General features: G+C 38.8%; 1 protein-coding gene across 3 annotated transcripts in view; it reads left to right on the top strand.

The window, feature by feature from the left end:
• The window catches only part of TMEM117 (transmembrane protein 117), a 178,950-nt gene that overhangs the window by 141,695 nt on the left and 13,119 nt on the right, over positions 1-24,136 (top strand). For all 3 annotated transcript variants that reach the window (XM_071423569.1, XM_071423567.1, XM_071423568.1), the window contains exon 6: positions 1,182-1,341. In XM_071423569.1, coding sequence (XP_071279670.1) covers positions 1,182-1,341 — 160 coding nt within the window. The remainder of the gene's footprint in view (positions 1-1,181; positions 1,342-24,136) is intronic.

The raw sequence follows: 24,136 nt of genomic DNA, 5'->3' as shown, positions 1-24,136 counted from the left end.
ATTTGGTTTCCCTTCCTCACAGATACAGACAAGGCTGCTGTATAAAAAGAAAGGCATACAGACTCGTAGCCTGTGACTGCTGGTGTACAATTTTTTTTCCCTCTGCTGAGTATTGGTCCTGTTTGGAAATGTCATGGGAAATATTCTTCACTTTATTTTACAACCCTCAGTAGCTGAAGAAAATGAGATATTATTGCTGTAGAAAAAAAATCCTGCCACAATTATTTAGCCATGAGCATGCATTCAGATTTTGATATGCCACTATTATAGCACAGATTTGCTGACAGCTATGGCTACTGGAAGAAGCCTTGCTCACCCTTAAATTACCAGCTAAATTTTCCAGCTTCCACAGAACCAGAAATTCAATCAGTCACTGCTGCCAACTCTGTAAGGTATTACCAAAGTGATGCTGGAAATGATGCAGAGGTATTTTTCAGGGATAGCTTAGAAATATATTTTTTAAATACTGTGTTTCAAAATTATGTGAATTAGTCAGGTGTGTCTTCTGGAATTCTTGTAGCATTTATACAGAGGCCTTAATACTTTTGTGATTCACTCTTCACTGACTTCTCAGAAAAGTCATAAAATACTTGAAAACTTTTATGAAGGACATTTTTATAACACACAAAGCAAAATCTTTCTACAATCTCCAGAATTTGAAAACAATTAATTTAATGCATTGATTTTTTTTTTTAATGGAGACATGTTTCTGTATAAAAGTTAGACTTCACAGTTAGGGTCTTACAGCTCCTACAGCTTAGAAAAGATTTTCAAAGGTTCTAATGTCTTTGGTGCCTTAGACAATGTTTTCTCAATTAGTTGATTTGAATTTGGCCTACATTATGCAGACCTTGGTACATTTTACTTCTTTCTTACTCTACTTAACTGGTTTTTGTCTTTAGTGAAAAGTACAGAATGAAGAACCAGAGCGATATACTCCAGCTAATTTTGCAACATGCTTAATACTAGATACTAAATTTATTTTCACTAAGCATACAGCTGACTGCTTTCTTTCTTAAATTAAAAGATTTGTTTGCACACTTAATTTTTTTTAGTCTGTTTTCATCAGTGGGAAAGTGCTGATAAAATACTAGTTGACCATTAGAAGACAGATAAAATAGAATGATGCATCTTCATTACTATCGTATTCTCTCTGAACTATTTTTTCTTCTTCCTTCCAGGACGGTTCTGTTTACTCTGACCTCTGTAGTTGTGCTTGTCATCACTACTGACTGGATCAGCTGGGACAAGCTGAATCGTGGATTTCTGCCAAGTGATGAGGTCTCAAGAGCCTTCTTGGCTTCTTTCATCTTGGTGTTTGACCTTCTTATTGTCATGCAGGTACACTCTCCTAATGTTCCACTCAGGCTGTTGAGGCTGCCTAGTCACTCTATTTCTTCTAGAGCAAATGGTGTTTAGCTAAGGCTACAAAAAGGTAAATAAATATTAAGTTTGCAATCACTACGAGTAATAGCATTTTATAACATCATTCTCAGTAATTTCACAGAAAAGGCCTCTGGCCTTTGATTGTGAAAATATTGCTGATTTCTTTTCTTAGAGTGCTAGATAAGAACTGCATGAATTTCCAAATTAGAAAGTTACAAAAATTACATCAGGAAAAGAAACAGAAGCTGGTTGTTTTGTAAATTCAAATCTTCTCTTAGGAAGATGAGATATATTCAGACAAGCAAGAAAGAAATACTTCCAAATTTCAAGCATTTACAATATTAGGTATACACACACTAAAATACTTTAATAGATGAAAATTAGTATTTGCTATTAAGATTCAGCTTTCCACTTCTATGTGAATTTTTTTTTAACTTGATGACAGGTCCTTGTAGTGTAATGACTTCTGCCTGAAAGTAAAGACTTCTGACTTCTTAACTGGGGAGATGATTCATTGTAATCTGCCTGATGTCTGCTCCTTTGAATCTTCCTGCTAAGAAAGCAGTCTGTGTCACAATTATGTGGCCAAAAACCTTCTTCATGTGATGCTGTGCTCTCCTCTTTGCATCTGCATGTGGTTTGAGCCCTGTGTGAATAATTCACCCAAAGCTCAGTGATAAATTATGTCATTTGGGCTGAGGTAAGGAAGAGGAGTATGGAAGGCCCATGACTGCTCTTAGTTCTAGATATGTTAGGCTGCTGAACTGAAAGTCAGCAAAGAACATGAGAAGAACGAATGGATCCATCCTCTCCAATATATTATAAATTCTGCCAGCAGAGAGCATTTCTGAGACACTCAGCTCTCTTAAAAAAGCTATCTATTACTTGAGTAATTATCATAGAGGTGACATTGATGGCACTCAGATTTTATCACTGCTCTACTAGGACTTGCAAGGTGCATAGAGTCCTGTAGTTGAGTTTTGTTTTCCAATGTCCACTACTGTTAAGTGCTCACTGTCGTTCATGTTTAGAACTGGGAGGATAAGAAAGGAAATACTGTTTTTCTCATAATACTGCTTTTCTTGTAAGATTTCTGTTGCTTTGCTTTCTCTACCTTTGAATTTTACATTTTGTTTGATGTTTCAAAAAGATTCAAGAGAATGCATAATAAATTATTGTACTTTATAGAGCTGTAATGAAAGTATGAATGAAAATGTATCAAGCTATACTGAATTTGATATTGCATGCAGGCTAGAAAAACAGAGCTGTCTTCATATAAAATAACTATTAAACCATCCTTTTGGCTTTGAAAAATGAAATCCCAGTATTTTGATCTTGGAGTTGCTGAATATAGAGAAAAATCTTATGTGAAACAGCTTGTCCTGAGTACTCTTCCATATTTTTATAACACAAAGCAAGAGGCTCTTTTTAATTGCATTTCTAAGTGATAGTTGTATGATGGAGTTACTTGTTTACTTGAAGTTATTTATTTGGACTGTGAAAATATGCTGGCATATTTTATTTAAAGAGTAGTTTTAGCATTGCTACTCAATAATCCTATGTTGAGAGAGCAAAGTATTCAATCACATGGAATCACAGAATGGGCCAGGTTGGAAGGGACCAGAGTGGGTCATCTGGTCCAACCTCCCTGCTCAAGCAGAGTCATCCTAGAGTACATTGCACAGAGTTTGGCCCAGATAGTTCTTGAATATCTCCGGTGAGGGAGACTCCACAACCTCTGTGGGCAATCTGTTCCAGAGCATGGTCACCTGCACAGTAAGAATTTCTTCCTCATTTTCAGGTAGAATTCCCTGTGCATCAGTTTCTGCCCATTGCCTCTTGTCCTATTGCTTGGAACCACCAAGAAGAGCCCAGCTCTATCCTTTTGACACCTTCCTTTCAGATACTGACAGAGACTGATAAGGTCATCTCTCACATATGAACTTAGCAATAAGGGCAGGTGACCAGTGACAGGTTTTTCAGATGAGTCAGGGTAGATGGAACTTTGCCCTTAATAAAACTGATGACAGATCCAGCTCCATTTCTGAGGCAGGTTTTACAGGGAGGAGCCATACACCCTGGACTACTTTTGTCAGAATTATGTGGAGTGTTTCATTCCACTCAGAGTATATTGCTCTTCCTAGCAGATTTTAGACACGCCTGTCAAACAGCATTACAGAAATGGATAACCATTTTGAAGACACACTTGTACTCAGCTAATTGTGCAATGTTTGCCCAAGAATCCTGCTGTGAGGGTTGGCTCTGTTGTAGTGTATCCCCCATGGCCTGCAGATCTCTGAAGGAGAAGGGACAGGTTCAAGTGGGGTGACTTTGGGAGAAACCTTTCTGTAGCAAGTAATGGATTTTCCTTCCTGCAGTCTCTCACACACTAAAGACTTCCCCCTCTTCTTGTGTCCTTTCTACATCCTCATCTATCTATGGATTGTGGAAGTGTTCCTTATCAGTACTGATGTAAACCATTCAAAAATAATCCTGAAAATAAAAGTGAATTAAAGGAGTGGAAAGGACAGTTTTGACCTAAAGCTTCACTTTGTACTTATAATGAAATTCAAGTGACTTACCTGAGTATATTCCTAAATACCATTTGCAAAAAGAAGTATAATGTTTCTCATGCCATTATTGGCACCATGGCATTTCTTTGTAGTGGGTCAGATGTGAATCTTTCTTTCCTATACTAGATTTCTTTTCTTGAATCTGCCTCTACAACTGCTACTTATGGATTTATAGCTTCATTGAATTCCTCACTCCCAAAGTGCTGGGTTTTTTTTTTCCCTGAGTGTCACTGCTTTGAATGATATCAAGTCTCTTTCCTTTCAATTTTGAACATAGAGCACTAGCTCTCCTGAGCTCCACTTTCATCCATCAGGCATCTGTTTTCTCTTAATTTTCCTGTCTCATCTCTCTGTGACTGGTAACAGGGGAGTGAGTCATTGTGTACTAAGAGGGACTAGCTAGTGTGGTCCCAGAAATGGCCAGCTCAGGAACAAGCACATAGAAATGGAGTGTCCTACAGAGTGAAATGTCCCTGCCTGTCTCCTGGCAGGGAAGTAAGGCTCTGAGTAACCAGGGCATGGAGCCTCCATCACTTTGTTGTTTACTGAGGATAGGGTAAAAACAATGGAAATGTATTATATTTACAGATCAGAGAATGAAATAATGCTTTGGCAATCCAATGGTTTTATTTTAAAGGAAAAAACTTTAGAGTTTAATGAAAGTGTAGGTAATGTTTACGTAAAAGGGTGATGAGGGGCAAAAAGCATTGATATATGTAATTAAAACCCAGAAGCTTCTGTTGAAATATTTTCAAGATCCAGAAGGAGATATGAATTCCTTCTAAAAATCCTTGAAATATTCTTTTGCCCCCCTGCCAGACCCCACTATAAATTACAGTTTATTTCTTCAAGTCATTCAGTTACTTTGGGACTAAGAAAATTATAAGCAAAATCATTTTCTGCTGAGAAAAGTTGGGTGTATTTTGTCCCTTATTGCACATTATATACCTTACCATTTTAACAAGCTGTCTGGTGTTTCTTGCAGTGTTACCATTCTGTGCTTGTCTAGTTTGATATCTGGCACCATCATTTTATGCTGTGGATTTTATTAAACAAGACATGTAAAGCACAGTATTTTTAAGTACATTTCATCTTTTATACTGATTGCAGATGGTTAAATCTTGCTCGGATGCATTATATTTATCTCAGGCATTATAAATCCAACTCCAGTGTTTTCTTTAGCTGCTGTAACTTGGTGTATTTGTGATGACCTGAATCCTCTTGTGCCAATTTATACTGGCTGAGGGCTGAGCCCTTTTTTTAGCTCTGTCACTTAGCTCCTCATTTGCAGAAGAGGAACAACTGTAGTTCTTTTCTTTCACTATTTGTGTGATTGTCTGCTTGAGCCCCCAAGGTGCTCAGTGAAGGAGGCTGACTTGGTACAGCTTCTAGTGTAATCAGGCACCAGTCCCAGCTGGAGCCTCATGGCTCTGAGATGACTACACACAAAATGAATTAGCTGGAAAAGCTTCTCATTTGTCACAGTCATTCCCTTTTACCCTGACAACGGGTACATGCCATACATGTGACACTCAGGCCCTTCTTTCCCAGTGCAGGTGTTTGCCTGAAATAACAAAGCAGTTGTCTAAAAGTAGACCCAGCATTTTCACATACTTGCCCTGGAAACCAACATATCCAGCCCAAATTCACAGAAAAACATGCACTCATAGGAACAAGAAAATCTGGGAATTTTTTGCAAATCTTTCACAGGAATATTTTCATCTTTAATAGCAAGGAGAGCCTTTTCATAGATTCTGCTGTAATCAGTGTGTGATAGGCCTTGTTATTGCTGGGTGTATGTGTAAGAAATGTTGCATTGCTTAAGAGCATATTGGAGTGATTTATGTTGGTATAACAGTAATGGTGACATTCAGATAATTTCAGCTCTCCACAGCAATGCTCTGGAATGTATCATTTGACTGTAGAAATCTGCTCCGTTATGAGCGTTACACAGGTTTTTATGTGAAAATAAAAATTCTGAGGTGAGGCTGAACAGGTTCAGCTGCTTTCTAAGTGATAGAATTGCTTGCAATTTTTAAATGCAAGCAATGAATTAAAAAGAGACAGATAAACCTCAGTTTGCCATCATTAGACAGAGCACTGCCTTGGCAACAAGTTTTATGCCCATCCATATCTTACCTTTAGCTACTTGGCATATTGAACATACAAGACTTACAGACAGGTTGTACAGAGCATACAGATCCACCTATCAATAATACTGAGTTCAAGGAAGAAGAGGGAGCAAGAACAGCTTGGTTGCTCTTAATCAAACCTTAGAGGGGAAAAGAAACAAGAATATGCTTGAGATTGTTAGTCTAGCTGAGTTATTTCTGCAAAGCTGATTGAATGGCATATGTTTATACTTCCTCAAAAAGTTTGAAGCCTGTAATATAAAACATTAACAAAAAGACAATTATTTTTATTGCCTTTGACTTCTTCTAACATGCTATAAAGCTTCTGCTTTTATTTGTATAACAAAACAGGCATATTTAATCACTGAGTGTCTTGAGACACCAAATGCATTAGATATTTTACATCTGTTAGAATCCAGACTTTACTGAGCCCATCAAGAAATAATTTGTTTCCATATGTATAGAGGAGGGGAAGTATTCCCTAGCACTTTTAGTGATTTGAAATTATAGGTTGTGATGGTTTTCTGAGTTTCAACTATCATTTAATAACTCAGCTATACTGTGGTTGGCATCATGTCCCTGTGGGTCACAGGTGTTGTGTAAGTGTGGCCTTCAGTCAACCAGGTTTCTAGTTTCCTACAGGTCAGAAGCTAAAAACATTCCTCCTTCTGGAATCTGACCATGTTTGCTTCTCTGTCATGTAATGATTTTTAGGGAAAGGAGATTCCCCAGAATAACACCAGGTTTGACAGATAGATTGGGCACCAGTACTACATAACAGTGTAATTTCTGTATTTTCCACTGGAGCAGCAAAACAATGAAATCAACATGCCTATAGAGTCTCACAGTCTCAGTAGTGTCCTGCAGCTGGCTTTGGACTGTACTATGCCTCGGCTGGTCCCCAAATAATTAACCTCATCTTTATCTCTTCCTAGTACCCAGATAGTATTTGCAATATAATTTTTCATTCAGATTCCTTAGAGCCCTGCCTGAGCCAATGGGTGCTGTAGCCATATCAACATATCATCACTCTTGTTGAAATGGTACAAGCAGAGACAAAGGTGATGCTGCTCAAATTGGGAAAGAGCTGTAGTTTTCACCTCACTTTCCCCAACACTTTTTGATTGCTGCAGTAGCCAGCAATGCTGAACTTGTCTTGATACCTCTAATGCCAGAATGACACAGCCTCAGGTAGTGTGTAATGGTGCCATGTGCTTTCATCTCCCACTTCATTAGCAGAGAGGGCAGCCACAGGCATGGAGGGGACCATCCATTAGCAACCAATGCATGGTGGAGCTGTCAGAGCCTCTGAAATCAGTCACAGCAGGCATGGAATCCATTTCTCCCTGGATTAAAATAGCTGAATTAAAGAGCTGCTTTCAGGACTGGCTCTGGGGAAGGCAGTGTGTCCTAAGGCAGCCCAAAGCTGGGAGTGGTTTGAAGCACTTATGAGGGCCATAAGGGAGAAAAAGCCCAGCCCCAGCAGTCATGGCTGCAGCTTCAAGCCTGGCCACCTCCAGCTCATAGCAGACATCTGCAAGCAGTTCCCTGTCTCTGGATTAAGATCATGGTGGAAGCAGGATAGTCCTGCTGTGCATGGTAGCACATCAGCAGAGAGAAAGATTTGAAATTGGCTTAATCCTGGGCAATGGTCTCCCTCCATCCAGCACCACTGTGTGGTGTACCAGAGGCACAGGAGGAGGCACAGACCAAAGGCAGTTGCTGGTGATGGTGCCCCACCCCTGGGGAAGAACTCATGGTTTCAGTGATCCAACCTTGGCAGGGCTGCTTTTCTGCTGTGGCCAGCCAAATTTGGCCATCACCTTCAAGAAGCTTTTACTCTGTCCTGGCCAACTCTGTTTCCATCTCTTTTTTAACAATCCTAGAAGCCTCTGGAGCACTGCACTTCTCAGTGAATTCATGGCTTGGACCCCTGCCAGCATTAATTTAGTGATACAGTAAGTCAGAAGACTGCACTGTAGTTGTTCTGGCTGGTAATGGTCATTTTGTCTGTGATTTTATTTCATCTTTCAGGAGAGACATTAAAGCTCTTTCTTTCATATAAACCCAGCTTTGATTTCACTCTCCATCAGGTCTCACTGAGCTTTGCTGTGATGTTGTTTCCCGCATCACGTACCACACAAGGAATGAAATGATGGAAATTTGTGGCTAGGTAATCCATTCTATTGCTTGTAGATGAAAATGAGAAAACAGTGTACATCACTTTCTAATGTATCTCACTATGGATTTAAGGATATAATCCTATAATCCTCCTTGGATGGCTCTTTACTTTTAGTTTCGCTCAGGTGGTTTTTGGACTTGACTATATACAACGTGCAGCACACATTTGATCTATAATGAAATTTCATTCCACTTCAGAACTGTGTGCCCAAAGTGGAGAAACAGTTCTCAACAGCAGCACTGATCCCATGTATAACACACAATCTGTTAAGGAATAGGTGGCAGAAAAGATGTGATTAAGTGATCTGCTTTATCAGACAGCTAGAGTTAGAGGAAACCAAGAAGATTGTTGTTCCGTGTCAGGAGTGCGAGTGTACATTTTTATGATCTTGATTTGGCCCAGTTTTTGCAGACTGTGTGTTGGAGAAAGCTGCCCAGACTCCCCAGACTGTGCTGGGTGACATTTCTGAAGGCAGCTGCTTGGTGGTGTCCCAGCCACCTGCAAGTGCCACCTCCCAGACAAGAACTGCAGCATGGTTTTTTGGCTCTGTGTTGTGCTTTCATCCTGGCCTTAAGTTGAAAAGCAACAGCTACATCCTCTGAATGAATGTTAAATACCCTTGAGGATGTTTCTGGCATCTGGGCCAAACAATTACTGTACTAATCTAAACTACACAAACTCTTACTGTTCCTCAAGGTCAGGCTGCAAAGATTTTCATATCTGGACAATGTGTTCTAAATACAAGGGATTAGAGAAAGAAAAACATCACACAAACAAGCCTAATATCAGAAATGAGCAGATGATAATTTAAGCAAGACAAATACAGTGACATGTAAAAAATGGTGTTAAAAATGTGACAACACCACTGAAGCTGCAGAATCATGCATTCAGGAATTAGGAGATGTCAGAATTAAGTCACCAGTATAAACTTTTCACCCCTATTTTGTCCATGCATTGTGATACAATCTTTAATTATCTATTCACATTCCATTTTTCCACAGGACCTCTCTCACTTGCTGCACTGGATGAATGGTGTTCACTTAATGAGAAGCTATTCGATATTTTGGTTTACCTTTTCTGTGCAGCCTGTGGCCCCAGGCCTCACTTACTGCACATGATTGGAACCTTGATATGAAGATGAAATCATTCATTTCCTTGTGGACTTTTTTTGTGACACTCATTGCTGTATTTCCTAAGGGCTTCTCAAGTATTAATATATTTATCTTCACAATAGCCTTCACAACAGGAGTATTATTGTCCATTATTGTCCACATTTTATACTGAGGCGCAAAGAAATTAAAGTCAAAGAGCCCCTAATTTGAGATGTCTGAGGACATTATTATGATAATTCATATTATTACCCATCTCTTATCTGAGCAGTTACCTAATTGAGAGAGGAGGGCCTAGCATATTATTTCATCAGTAACAGACATAGCCACATATTTACTTGATGTAGTCTTATGTATTATTATACTGACAGCCCTATTTCTCTTGAACGTTTCAAACTATTTCAAAAGCAGTTTCTTTGCTTGCTTTGAATGATGCCTATAACTGTGTCAAATATCTAGCTCCATAAAAAGTCTGGTTACTTTTTTATGCTGATCTTCAAGGAGTACAATTCAGTCCTATCTGGACAGTGCCATGCACTACAGGACTTTTGTTCTCCCCATGAATATTGTGTCAACTCTTCCTCTTCCCAGTGGTCATATATTCAGGTCCAGCTCTCGTTAGTTTCCATACCAGCCATGGGCACTTGTCACTTGTACAAATCTAAGCATAGGTAGGGTGGGGAGGCAATCCCACAAGGAAAAAAGTAATAGTTTGTGTTCTAGAAATTCACTTGGTGTCTCTTAGATGTCTGATAGCAGAGTAGGTTGAGAGATGTGTCATAGCAGAGCTGGTCAAATTCAGTTTCTCCTAGCAGCAATGCCTTCTGTAACAGGAGGCAAATGTTTTCACATCTGCTGCTGTCTCTTGCATTTACACCCCTCTTCCCACACACTTTCCAGCCTGTGCAGCAGATGCAGAGTGCAGGAGAACTACAGGGGTCTCTGTCACTATATATTTCCACCTCAAAATCATAAGTTAGATTCTCTTTAATGAAAAAAAGTTGTTTCTTCTCTGTGTGATCCAGTAACTAAGAAAGGATTGTACCATGCCTATCCAAAGGTACAGATAACCTTAGTCTGACATCTAGTTCTTGAGTCTTCACCATTGAAATATTCAGGCAGATGCCTTAATGCAGGACTTTCTGTGTGCATAAATCTGATATTTTTTTAGAAAAATATAGCAATCTCAACATCAAAAGCCTGCCATATGAATTCAATATGTCTTATCAGGTACTGGAACTCTCACCTCTCCTGCAGGGATGTTTGCCATGTGAGCAACTGCTAATAGCAGTGTGTGCTTTTTCTTCCAATGAGACAGTTCATAAAAAGGAAGAGAAGTATACTTTGCCTCTGGACTTCACATCTGCTTGTTAACAGCAGAGAGTGGTGATAATTAGAGGCCAGTCCAAACTCCAGAGCCAATGTGGTACTGACACTTTCTGATCACATCCCCAAATGTGGCTTTTTCCTTCCTGTCACTTCCAAGTCCTCTCTCTGTGTCTCCTTTTTTGTCCCCATCCTGGGTCCTGTTCTGTGACATATCCCATTATTTATATCCAATTCCAGCCTTAAGTCTTCATGTTTCTCATTTCTAGGCTCCATATTTAGCAAATCCGACTCATCTATCCTGCAGCTGATGTTCAAACCAGAATCACTCCTTGTCTCCCTTCCCCCTCCTCCTTTTTCCTTAACCAGCCAGTCCCAACCTCCTGTTCTCATCCCTACCCTCTTGCCCTCATTCAAGTCTCTCCTCTCTTCCACTCCTTTTGTGTAGTCTATTCCAATTTTCCTATCAAGCCTTTGTGTCTCTGGTCATTTCCTTTCACAGCATGGCCCAGGCTGTGTGGCTGCACATGGAAACACCAAGCCCTCTGCTCAGCCTCTTTGAGAGGGCTGCTGGGGAGGGAGGAGGACAGGGTTTAGCATAGAATAATTTAGGTAGAATAAGACCCTTAAGATCAAGTTATTAATCTAACACAGCCAAGTCCACCACTAAACCTTGTCCCTAAACATCACATCTAAGTGTCTTTTACACACCCCCAGGGATGGGGACTTAATCACTTCCCTGGGCAGCCTGTTCCAGTGCATATAATAAAAGATTTGCTCTGGCTATGTACAGCTTGAAAAAGGTGTAAATACCTTTACTTTGATTCAACATACTGCTAAGTTGTGCTATATAAAAATAAAAAGACCAAAAAATTAAAATTAATTTTAAAAACTAGTCTCTGCTGCACTCAGTCTCAGACCCAGAGCCAAATGCCCTTTTGCCTCCATCTTCCCTCAGCTCAAGCTGCACTTGACTAGCTCCAGCTGCACACAGAGTACTTGGGATTAGTAATTAGAGGAAAGCTGGCTCTCTGTCTCTTGGCTGCTGTGCAGGGCCAGCTCAGTCCTTGTTTGAGAGCAGCTCAGAGTCCTGCCAGCAGCAGTAGCAGTAAAAAATGGGGGTGGAGACAAAGGGGAGATGGAGGATGCTCTGTCTCTCTTCTGAGATTTACAGTTTCACTGTAGAGCCTGATGCTCTAGGAGCTGAGGGACTCTTTGGCATGCTGAGGGATGCACAGTTTGGGAAGATGCACATTTCTGAACATTTAGCTAGATTCTTGAAGTATGAAAATTACTGGCTTTTCAAAGGTACCTGAAACTTTTTCAGTTTGAGGCAGGTATTTGCAGGGAAGCAAGAGTTATCCCTTTGCTGACACAAAGTTATCCCTTTGCTAAACTGTATGTCTCCACTTGAGATATCTCTATAGAGCAAAGCAACTTCTTTTGTGTTTGGTCTCACTCTCAGAAGTGATTAAATGGTGCTAGTTGAAAATGTCAAAACCCTAACCCAGAAACATAGAACCAGGTAGGAAAAAAACCCAACAGCCTGAGGCAGCCACCAGGCATGGGCTGTGTTCAGCCCAAGCAGTTATATTTGGAAAAGTTATAAGCAAGTGAGATCAGTATGTGCACAAGCTCAGTTGCATGATAAGCAGCAGCCCTGTGATTTCTGCCTGTTCCATATGGCACCTGCCATGGTGGTAGCTGGGTGCCCTTGTGCTTGAATTCCTCTAGTGCCATTTTTTATAGCAAAATGAACCCAAAACCCCTCTCTTTTCATACTGCAAGGAACTTCCTGCATTTCTTTCAGTTGCGTTTATAAAACTACACTAAGGGCTGAGTTTTCTCACTCTGTTGCTCTGTGCGAGGGGACTGGAAGGAAGAACAGCCTCTGCTCCCTTGACCTGCTGAATTTTAGACCAACAGAGGTGAGACTTCTCCCAGCTCTACACAACTGTGCTCTAGTATCCTGGCTCCATTTTTAGCCTTCACTGAGATGGTGGCTCCAACTTGACACAACTGTGTTGATTTGCAGACAAAATGCCTAGTTCATATTGGTGATGCTCAGAGTCTGAGCAGAGTTGTTAGGTAGCCACTTCCATGCAACTTTTCTCAACCTAATTTTTGTATTCATTTTTCTAGCCATAAAAATCTTGCTTTTCCTTTACACAGTGATTGTAGGTACAAGCAGTTTTGAACTGTCAAAAAAAAAAAAAAAAAGGAAAATGAAGTTTTTGTTCCGCATACAGTTCTGGTAAATAAATTTCTACAGCGTGTCCCAGTGCAAATATACACAGTTATGAGTTTTCTTCTGCAAAGAGCTCTTCAGAAAGTGCTGTCACTGGGACAGAGAGGCAATCTATCAGGACAGTATTATCCAGCAAACACATTTTATCTACTGTATCAATTAATGGTGTTCTTTGTTTCTAAGAGTTGTCTATAAGAATTTCCAGATTGCTACTGGAAAATCAGAAAAGTGGTGAGAATCTTAAAAAACTGTAGCTAAACTGGAAGTTCCACTGTGGATAGAGTAACTGTGTCTGTATAGCCACACACAGAACCATACAGGCTAGATGGGCCTTCAGGTTGTATAAGAAAATTAAATGAAATTATTACTGTGTTTTGTGTCTAAATCATAGATTTCTGTAATATTAAAGGTAGAATGAGAACATGCGCTTAATTTTCCTTAGTGATTTAGTTCCAAAAAGGTAACACATTCTGGAAGAAATCATTGTGCAGAATCATACTCATAAAAAGATAAATATAGATATCAGTTATATGATTGGTACTTGCCCTTATATCATGGAAATCAGTGAACACTTTCAGTGCTTTTTTAGGGAAGTAGAATGTCATTAGTGCCAATTAAGTAGCAAGCCTCTAATAACTCTCTTTTCTGTAAAGCATCTGTTTCAGGGGGCTTCACTCTCTTTATTAGCAAAAGGATATTCATGTATCTAGTATAAGTTCATAGGAAACAATAAAGTATTTAGAATTAGGCATGAGGCAATGCACACTTGAATAGTATGGTTATCATAGAAAGGAAATAGTACTGCTTGCTTCTTAAATGGTTGCTACAAGAGTTAAATAAGAGGTAATTTCCTTGAATTTTGACTCAGCATTTAAAGCAAAAAGTTTGTCAGCTGACTGCAGGAAAACTCAGAAGATAATTGGGAATGAGAGGCAAAAAATTCGTTATTTTAGGAAGGAGCATTTAAATATAATACTAGTTCTTATTCTGAGTTTTCTAAGAAAAGGTTTGGTCATTCTGACTGTTAAGGAATAGTCAATACTTTGATCACTCTTTATATTGGTCAAGAATACAAGACAGGAAAATGTTAAAATGAATTTTGTGTACTTGAGCATTATGTATCCCCCTGTGCTATATTCCTATAGGAGCTTGTAATCTTCTATGGCTCACTTGAGCAAAAACTTTAAAAAAAATCTTTTCTGGTCAGTGGTTTTTGTAGCCTTGATCAAGGAAGTCTCATTTGTGAATGAGATTTGAAGTAGAAAGACTGAGCCGGAGCTTTCAGGTCTTTCCAGCATCTGCAAGGGTGTCTTCACTATAGGACATGAGAAATGTTTTTTTATTAGTAACTTAGCTTTTGAATTTTTTCTTGCAGAATCCAGTGAAATTGAATTTTGGGCAGATCAGACCATTTGGCCGACCTCTGCTGTCAGGCATGCTGATGCAGTCCAAAAGCCCAGTAGTCTGTAATTTCTAAATAGTACATTTCTGTAATAATAACCTGTCATGTGGTTCTACATTTTTCCCTGCATTGTAACTCTCCAATTCTGATTATAGATTCTTTGAAATTGCAGTAGTACTTGTTATAATCTGGTTTCCTCGTATTTCCTTCATATTTGCATATCTTGAAGCCATGCTTTGTACATGTAAACTGGATAAGCCTCAGGAAAAATGTACTGTGTCTGAGGAGACAACAAAGCAATGGTCTCTGTTTTTTGGTTTTTTTTTTTAAAAACATGGCAGCAAGCCTATTGTTCTCTGGGCTCTAATTGCATTTACATAATTAATAGCAGAAGTACCCAGCCAAGTCAACACATAGCAGGTAGCACTGCTACAGACCAGCACATCCCTACATATGTTTTGTAGAGCATTTCTCGTGTACCAAAACTGCTACATGTAAGTGTGCAGTTTTTATCTATTCATTATTTTGGTAAATGTAGATTGCCTGGGACCCTCTGATGAATAATGATATGTTTGAATGAGCACAGCAAATTCACTAGCAGACATTTGTTCTGTAGACGTGTTAGGAGAATTCTAATTGATGCCTTTTTTTATCACTGAATGAAAGGAAGATAAAAGTGCTGCTATAAACTGAAAGTTGAAATAAATTATGTAAAATACATAATTCGCATAATGACTGTCCCTTTATAAATGTTCATATTAAGTAACCATATCATTTGGGATAATTCCTCCTTGAGGAATGCTGTGAAAGAACAGCTCATTCATTTTCTTGACTTGGTGAATTGTTCTCAAGCAGCTCCTCTGATGAGAAAATCGATTTAGCATTTCTTTAAACTATTGAAAACAATGCTTGAATTCTATACTCTCCTGTTCAGAAAGTTTCAGTAGCTGTGTCCACTGTTATGGTTTTGTCTAGTTAAAATGGAACTCCCAAAAAAACCCACACACATCTACCTCATGCCTGCATGCATATACACATGAGAACCTTACTTTAAAACTCCACCTGGCCTATTAATCAGACTGACAGAGTAATCACTCAGCTGCTGTAATGTAGCTCCCCTGATTCATTGATGGCAGTAATTAAAAGTTTTGGAGTTTGGAAGTTTGGAAGCCATGCACTTATCTGCAGGCATGATCCTGTGTCTATTTACTGCCCACATAACAGTGTCTCTGAAAACAGTCAACGTGTCATTTCCCAAAATGTTTTTGTCAGGAAAGTTCCTAAAAATAAAAATATGTACTTATGAATTAAGTCTATCACTTGTAGATGTTACAGAGTAAGTTGTAGGAGAAAAGACAGTAAAGGGAAAACAATTTAAGTGTTATTGTTTGTGACAAAAATTAGAGAGATACAGTGTTACGTGGGTAGATGAAAGAGCAAAATTTTTGAAAAGACAAATAGTTTAAAAGAGATCATCTTCCCCTCCAAAAAGTGTGACTCGTGGGGCACTTATGATTTTCCTCAAAGAAAATTCTCTCTGAATAGAAATTAGCAAGTTGTCTTCCAATAGTAGCATCAGCAAGGATGAGGAAAGGAATGTCTTTCAGATCAAAAGTAAAGACTAAAGAGAAGGGTTGCAGGAGGACATCCTTCAAGAGTGTCTGTTAGTTTGGATAAGCTTCTGCCAAGAGCTGTGTATATGGTTTCTTATCTACACTGAATTTCCAAATCTTTTGAGCTTCTCCACCCTGTCTCACCCTGTCTCATCTGTCTTCTTTTTTTTTTTTTTTCATTTTAATTCAGCCTTATCTTATGGTCAACATAGTTGCTATATTTAGATTCAAATCTCACTAGGAGAATACTTCAATTTGTTGCATACCACCAGCCTTTGATTTTGTCTTTGAGATTCCAAAACACACCTGAATAATGTTTTCTCTGCTCCTAAGGATTGTGATGGGAACAGCTTTGAAATTCAGACCAAACAGCTGTGTTTGCCAAGACCAGGGTGAGTTTGTGCAATTAGAACTTGGTTCACTGTGTTTTTGACAAGCTCTCCCAGGAGGTTTCTAAACACTGAAAACCTTTTAGGATGAAGTTCATGTTTTCTGCATGTGCTTGGCAAAGGCAGATATATTGCTCTAGTATAAAAAGCTGAAATTGCATTTTTCCTCTCTCATGCTCAGGAAGTGAGTTTCACATGGGGCATCAGAGAGGAGGCTGTAGAAAAGAGTTATCTTCCTGTATTTTTTATTCACATTGAATAAAATGTAAATAAAATTCACATATCCTTTTGGGTCATGATATTGTTCATTCTCTAAGGGATGTAATTTATGTGTGTGTAACATAGGGTATTAGCATCACTTCCTCAAGGGATAAGAAACTGAATGGGTTATTTGGAGAGGGGAGGGCAGATAGGAAAGAGAGAGCTTAAGCAAATAATTCTGCAACTATTAAGAGGCATGCACTCTCTCTAATAAGAGGATATGCCATGTCACTGAACTGCAGAGAATGGCTAATGTAATGCTGTGCCCTAAGTGGAAGATGCACTACAGTAATCACAGCTACACACTAGTTTTGTGTAGCCTCTTATAGGCCTGTGCTTACATAGGGAGACTTACTGTTTTCTTATTTTTCTCAGGGCCTGGAACAGATGTGCCTAATGGCCATACCACAGTTTTTGAGGATAAAACTGGAGGTAGAGGGGTAGGATGGAGACGGGGCTCAGGAACGGGATAAGTTGTCCTCAGGAAATGAAGTTCTGTTTATAAACAGTATGCTGATTCTGTGGATCCTACTAGCAGGCTAAAATTCCGGACACAGAAAATATTTAAATTTCAACTTTAAAAAACAGGGGGAATTAGGAAGACCAAGTATATTCCATATTACTCTTGTCCCTGAAACAAAAATGAGGTACAGATATCCGTGTTTTGCAGTCAGCCTTTTTTCTCACAACATTTGCACACAATTTCCTTTATCTTTCCTTATATGTTAGAACTGATATATTAATTAGCACAAGTTATGAAGAGGAAAATAATTTTGTAGAAGATCTATTACAATTTTTTTAAGGAAAAGGGAATTCACATTGACTTGTTTGCAAACTCCACATTTGAATTCAGAAGACATTTCTCTCTGTGTTCCATATGCATTCAGTGTTTTTACTTTATGTCACCTTCAGATCTATTATTTTTTCAATATCAGTCAAATGCAGCATGTAATACTTGGGTTTTTTCCAATGGAAATTTAATATTACTGTTTCACTACCTTAATTGCAGCAATCTGAACCCTGCACATGCAATTTTTTTTAGTTATAGCTAAACCAAAACAAGCTGGATGAAAGTTTCAAACTGAGACCATTGGTCCAAATCTGCCACTTCAGATTACACTGAAAATCCAAGGCAATTTATAGTTTTCTTTGGAACTAGACACAAATTTTGGGGACTCAGAATAGGCGATGGTAAAGCTTTTCAGAGCACATATAATAATCCGAAGGAATTTTGTCCAGAGCAGAGTGGCTCCTCAGTCATGCATTTCTAACATTGATGCAGCTTTGGGTTGATTTACTTTCCACCTACATTGAACAACACACAGTAATCCCCTTGCTCTAGATGCTCTTTATTTTTATAACACCATTTTTATTGTGCTGCAAAGCTTATAGCGAGGAAATACCTGCTCAGGTATTTTACAGCATATGTTTCTTCTCAGGTTTAGGTAACACTAAAAAACACCATTAAAATATAAATATCAGGCAACAAGGAAATTCATATATGTGGATATTTGGAAGGAGAAGGAACAATATTCATTTTAATACAGCTGAATTTAGCTGCAAACACTTGTCTTAATGTAAAATTACTTTAGAACCGTAAGCAGAGCTTGCTATTCTCAAATAGGTACAAATGTCATTAGCAGTGTTTACAAATCCTGAAATGCCCCAGATACCAGTTTACTGTTCAGCTGCAGTGTGCATATATTTCCTACAATGAAGTGGTATATGTTTCATTGCATGTACTTCTGCAATATTCTGATATTGTTGAAGATGATTGTACAGCAATATATTTTAAATTTATTTTTATTCTCCACATCATCGTCAGATATTTGGTTTTCTATGGTACCAGAAAGATTTACTCTTCTGTTGTGATTTCCCTTGACAGTAGGATGTAGTCTCAGTAAATGTGTAAATATAAGTATTGTGTATTATTAGTGAATGTTCATTTCTCCTATTCACCACAGAAATGGCTTTCATAAAGTGTGTCACTGAGGTAGTTAGAGAAGCCATTGCAACTGGCTGGTGGTTTAGGGAAGTTTCAAATAGAGACAAGACACAGTTGCTTTACTGGAGCTGATTTCTTTGTCTTTTACAGATACACAATATTGTAACATTAACACTTTGTTTAACAGTTTAACAGAGTCAAGAATTAACTGGAAAATTTTTAACTGATGTTTCTCATTCAGATGGATTATCTGATAGCTAATAAACTCAATGGAGGTCAAACATGAGGGAGACAGTAAAAGAGTAAATGCTTACAGAAAATATAGACACTGAAATAAAATCAAAGAGCATTTACTTTTGAGTATTTTTTTAAATCAGCATTGTCGGCAGTTTTGAATAGCTATTCAACATGTAAGAGTGATTTACAACAAAGAGGAACCTCAGAGTGTCATCTTGGATGTATGAAACCTCACATTTGCCTGATGAGAAAACTGGTGGACTTGTTCCTAGGACATCCTGGGAGTAAGTGCACAGAGGCTGTGCTTTATGGTGCCTGTCATTCTTCAAGAATGGATAAAGGGGTTTCACCTTGCTCCTGTTTGGCACTAATAAGTACTTAAAGGATAGCTGTAGGACAGACCAGTCCTTGCCCTCAGCAGGAAATGGTGACCACTGCTATCCTGGTCACTTCTCAATATTTGAGACCTTCTAGTGTCTGTCCTTTCTTGTGCACTGGCTTGTTTTCAAACACAGTTTGCTTGTAATGTAAGAAAATGAATGGATAGCCACTCACTCTGCACACTACTAGCAGTATTTGTCCTGTCAAGAAACTAGCAATGATCACTAGGGACCAGAGCAGTGTTGTGCTAAAAGATAATTAAAGACAGCCAGAATACAGCTCCAGTCCTAGAGAATTTCATTGCTAAAGAAAATCCCAGAGTTATAAGTGGTTAGACAGGTGGGTACAAGCAGTAGCAACTTTATTGGTCAGGATGACAGGTAAGCCAGGATACCTAATTCATGACATCCTAATGTTTTGTCATGCAAAAAGAGAATAATAAAGAAGAATGAGACACGATAAAGCTCTTCAGCTGATAGAGAACTGCTCAGGAGGAAAAAAAAATCTCTAAATAGATAAAAAAATTATAGCCTGAACTTATAGACTGATTGAAGGAGCAGCTGTCATATAGACAGTCTGTACATAGGTGTTGAAAGATCTAAAAGAATTTGAATGAAAGGAAGTGGCCTGTGCTTTAGTGTATGAAAGAGAAGAATTTATTGGTAAAAAAATAGACTAGGAGAAAGGTCTTTGCAGCAGCATTTCTTTATCAGTGGAGAACAGCACCCATGAAGGCCAGAGGGAAAGGTGCCAATGTAACTGAACAGCAGATGATGAGAGCCTTGATAAAAATTTTAGCTGTGGGGTTTGGTAGGAATCTTCATATCTGTCACATCTTATGTAAAACAAATCTGCAGTATCAAGGCACTGCAAGGTTCTGAGGAGTGAATAGAGGAAGATATCCAAGCCACAGTCACAGGGGGAAGAGAGGGAGGTGCCATCTGTCATGAATCAGGCATAGAAATGCACCTTTCAGTAAAATGCAAGCATTCCTTATTTTGGGTGGGCTGAAATACTGAGATTACTTTGAGCTTACTGTGGAAAGGCTAAATACCAATACAGACAGTTCAGTAACAAATTGTACTGTTTTGAGGACATGTGCATGCACAGCTTTGTCTATGCTCAAATTGCATTACTGTATAGTTTCAGAGTGCAGAGTGCTTATTTGAGTCCTATGTGGCCTGGGAACTGTTGCCTTTAAATAAGCAGAAATAGATAATAGACAAAGGATTCTCTAATGATTTTTTTAATGGAAGAGGTCATTCAAGGCCAAGCATGCATTGCTGCTCTCTAATAGAGGGAGTTATTGCTGTCTTATTTTCTCAAATGAGAGAAAAACAGCAAGATTTGCAGTGGTCTTTCTAGAGACAGGAGCTTGAAGAAGCTAAGCAAAGACTGAGGAGGGAAGAGCACAAAAATTATGGAGAGCAACAGAATGGTTGTGTATATGTTAATGCATTGCTATATAGTGCAGGGATAGCCTTTCTATACCTATGTCTGGTCCTGGGAGTTGTCTTCAATCTTCTGTCTCTGCAGCTTGGATCTCAACTGAAGCAGTTGTTCCACCACTGCAGTGTTTTTTCCATATTTTAAATTCTTTAAATCAACACTGAGTGATAAAAGGTGAAGCAGTGTCTTCAATAAGGGACTTGGTACCACAGTTCCTGATGGGGTTTTGTTATCATTATTGTCAGTAACAATCCAGACAGGGGAAGCAAAAACAGATGACCAGATCAAATAAAATTTTCTGGACTTGAAAAATATGAAGAGATTAGCACTGATAGTACCAACATGAAAGAGTTCTGAGGAATAGTGTGTCATCTTTCACTGTGGGAGCTGAGTAGCCCCACTGAAGCCATTCAGGTATACAGGTGGTAACGTTAAGAGTAGATGTATTTTATTGTTTAACAAGGGCTAAAACCAGCACTGCCTATCAAACTGTCTTCCTATATTTGTCAAAGAACAGAAGGTCAGAAGGTGAGCAGTAAGCTTGATCTCACAAGCATGAAAGTGATTTCTAGTCATGGCCGCTGACTTCCTTTCTTACCTATGTTTGAATGAAATATTATAAATATGTTTGCAGTTTAGCAGCTCAGAGATCTGTCAGCTGTAGACATCACTGTGAGTTGCAGCACTGCAATGAAGTTAGACATAACCACAGAGGAGTTGGGCCTTTGTCTCTGAATTCTGGTTCATTTCTTACTTCAAACACTTGCAAAAATACAAAACCATTGTATCTCCTGAAATTTCCTCATGATGTCTTTGTCCATCATGTTCTAAGATGCAAAGATATGTGAAAACATTCTTCACCTCAAAATGTTTTTAATAAATACATTAAAAAAATGCTATAGGCATTCATTCACATACACATTCAAATACACATTTTCTCAGTTCCTGCCCTGTTTTTATTTACTGTTTTGAGACATTTAAAGTACAAGTGTGTTCATAGCATTAAATATAGCATATGTCATCATTACTTAAAGCAGAAATATTCAGTGTGCATTATTCCTCTTCCCCTATAATATTTCAGCAGTGTTTATATTGTTCTTAGTGTTATTTCATATTTAATGAACACACCAAGAGCTACATGCAAACAGGAAGAGAGATAAAACTGTGGCACATTTGTTCACCATGAGTTGTTAGTGTTTTCTAATCATGGTCCCACGTTCTCTGTGGCGTTGTTCCCTGGGAGGAAAGAGGCCTATGGCTGAGGTGTGTGGGGTTGTGTGTGCATGATGCATGGGATGTGGTTTACTGAGGGCTAGCATTCCCCTCCCAGACAGGTAATGATCCTGACTTGATCCTGCCAGCACCTGCTCCTCATCCTCCGGGGACATGGCCCAGAACCTGCAACACCAAGGACCCATCCTGCACCAACCAGGACACTAGGCATTGCCAGTATTCTCCTGGGCAGTGTGTGTCCTGGCTTGAATGGTCAGGATAGGGCTGCCCAGGAAATGCCTTCCCTTTTCCTCAGACAATGGCAAAAAATGGCCAGATCATATCAGAAAGTCTGGCTTTGATGCTTAGTTACCATTGCTAAAAATATCTTTACTTAAAGAGGTACCAAAGTGGTGCTGCTAGCTGCATTGTAGGGTCTTAAACCACCACCTGGCATTGCAGCAGAGAGTATGTGCATCTGTTTGGCCTGGGTAGCTAGAACCAAAGCAAAGAGAATCAAAATACCATGATGTCCTCAGGTTTTTCCTGTGCTTCTGCATTTAATGAGGTAGCTGAGGGAAATCAGAGGTACTCTCTGCCCATTGCAACACCAGGATGAGACCCTCAGTGATTTTAAATTCATCCTCTGGCTGCCCTTTCCTCAATGACTAGAGTGAAATGAAGCAATAACCCTATTTGATTTGCACATGCTACAAAATTTTCCGCTGAGGTTGGAGACCTCTGAGTGGCTGATTTAATCCTGCTGGTTCTGGGTTGGCTCTGTCTCCACACACAGAGTGGATGTGTGCTGCAGCCCTATCCCCCCAGGCTGGGAACCACTGAACTCAATGAATATTAGAAATCTGATGTCAATGAAGTCAATGAATATTAGAAAACTGATGCTGATGGATTTAAAGGAGAAACAATTTGTTCATGCAGTATGAAAGGTACATATATGAGCTAACCTTGTGTTTGTACAGCTTTATTTTTCCAACTCTGCAATGCATTCTAAATATGGTATTTTGGGCCCAGTTCCTAATGAGATCCCACAAATGGCAGAGTACAGGCACCTCAGCAATGAGGACTAAAGCTGATCAAGTGAACTTTGCATAATTATGAGCTGAAATCTTTAAGAACATAACACATGGCACTCATATTCCAGTGGTGAGCAATGATTGATATCAGAGGCCACAGAGAGAAAACAATGTGTAGGGAAAGGTGATGCAGGCCTGAGCTATGTTCCAGAGTGGGAAGTGTTTGGATTTATGGGCTTGAACATTTGGTCTATTCCTGTAGCTGTTAAAGTGAGGTGGAATATATCTACAAGGCATCTTGAATTTCTTAGGAAAATGTTTTTCTGGATATTGCTGAAATTAGGTTGTCTTTTGGCTGTCAGTAAGGGAAAAACCAAACACATTCAAAAGATTTTGGACAACATTTTCTTAGAATCTGGATAGTAAAATGGCCACTTTGTTGGGCTTGGATTTGATAGCCTGATATTGGCATTAGCCTGAAAATGTAATAATAATCTACTTTTCTTTGGCACAGTAATAATACTACAGCTATGTATCTGCAGGTGATAATGTCAGTAGACAGTTGACACTCACACTTAGCAAAGCTGTGAGTCAAATGAAGATCCAAAGGCTATTTAATCCCTAATTTAAAGTTTCATTTTCCTAACTGCTGCATCTGTAGTGACTTCCATAGAAGTCAGTAGGTTTAACTCATTATTTTAGTTTCCTTATCGTAAAATTGCTTTCAAATACATTTTATTATTTGTTGGTGGCTTTAAAAAATATTTTATTTCCGTAATTTCATGGGACTGTTCTTAAAGAACAGACTGCATAAATGTTCTGATAAAGGTGTTACATTCAAAATTTTATTTATGGGGGAGGAAGGCTTTACATATAAAGCCAAGATTTTATTATAAGTGTTAAATTTAAACAGTGTAATCCACAGATTATTAGTTGAGATCTAATCATTACAGAAAAGAATACTTTTGTGCAGAAAGAAGTTTCAGTAGTAGTAGTAGTAGTGGTAGTAATAGTAGTAGTGATTAATAATAATAACAATGTCTAAATTCTTATGCACAGACTTCTTAGTTCTATTGCTTTTCGTTATGTTTAATCCATCCTCCCTCTGTTCCTGTGGTTCTTGAAATGGGCAGTTTCAGTCTGATGGGGTTCAGTGGGAGCATTATGGCACGTCATTGGCATATGGAGTCCTTGGCTGGGAAGGATATAATCTTCATCATGATGGTTTCTTTCTTCTTATGCTAGAAGCTGCTTGGG

Source organism: Agelaius tricolor, unplaced genomic scaffold (genome assembly GCF_023055355.1).
Source record: "Agelaius tricolor isolate 1412-34295 unplaced genomic scaffold, bAgeTri1.0.p SCAF_3, whole genome shotgun sequence".
Lineage (NCBI taxonomy): Eukaryota > Metazoa > Chordata > Aves > Passeriformes > Icteridae > Agelaius > Agelaius tricolor.
The sequence above is the reverse complement of the archived record's forward strand: the minus strand, read 5'-3'. Positions and strand labels throughout refer to the sequence as shown.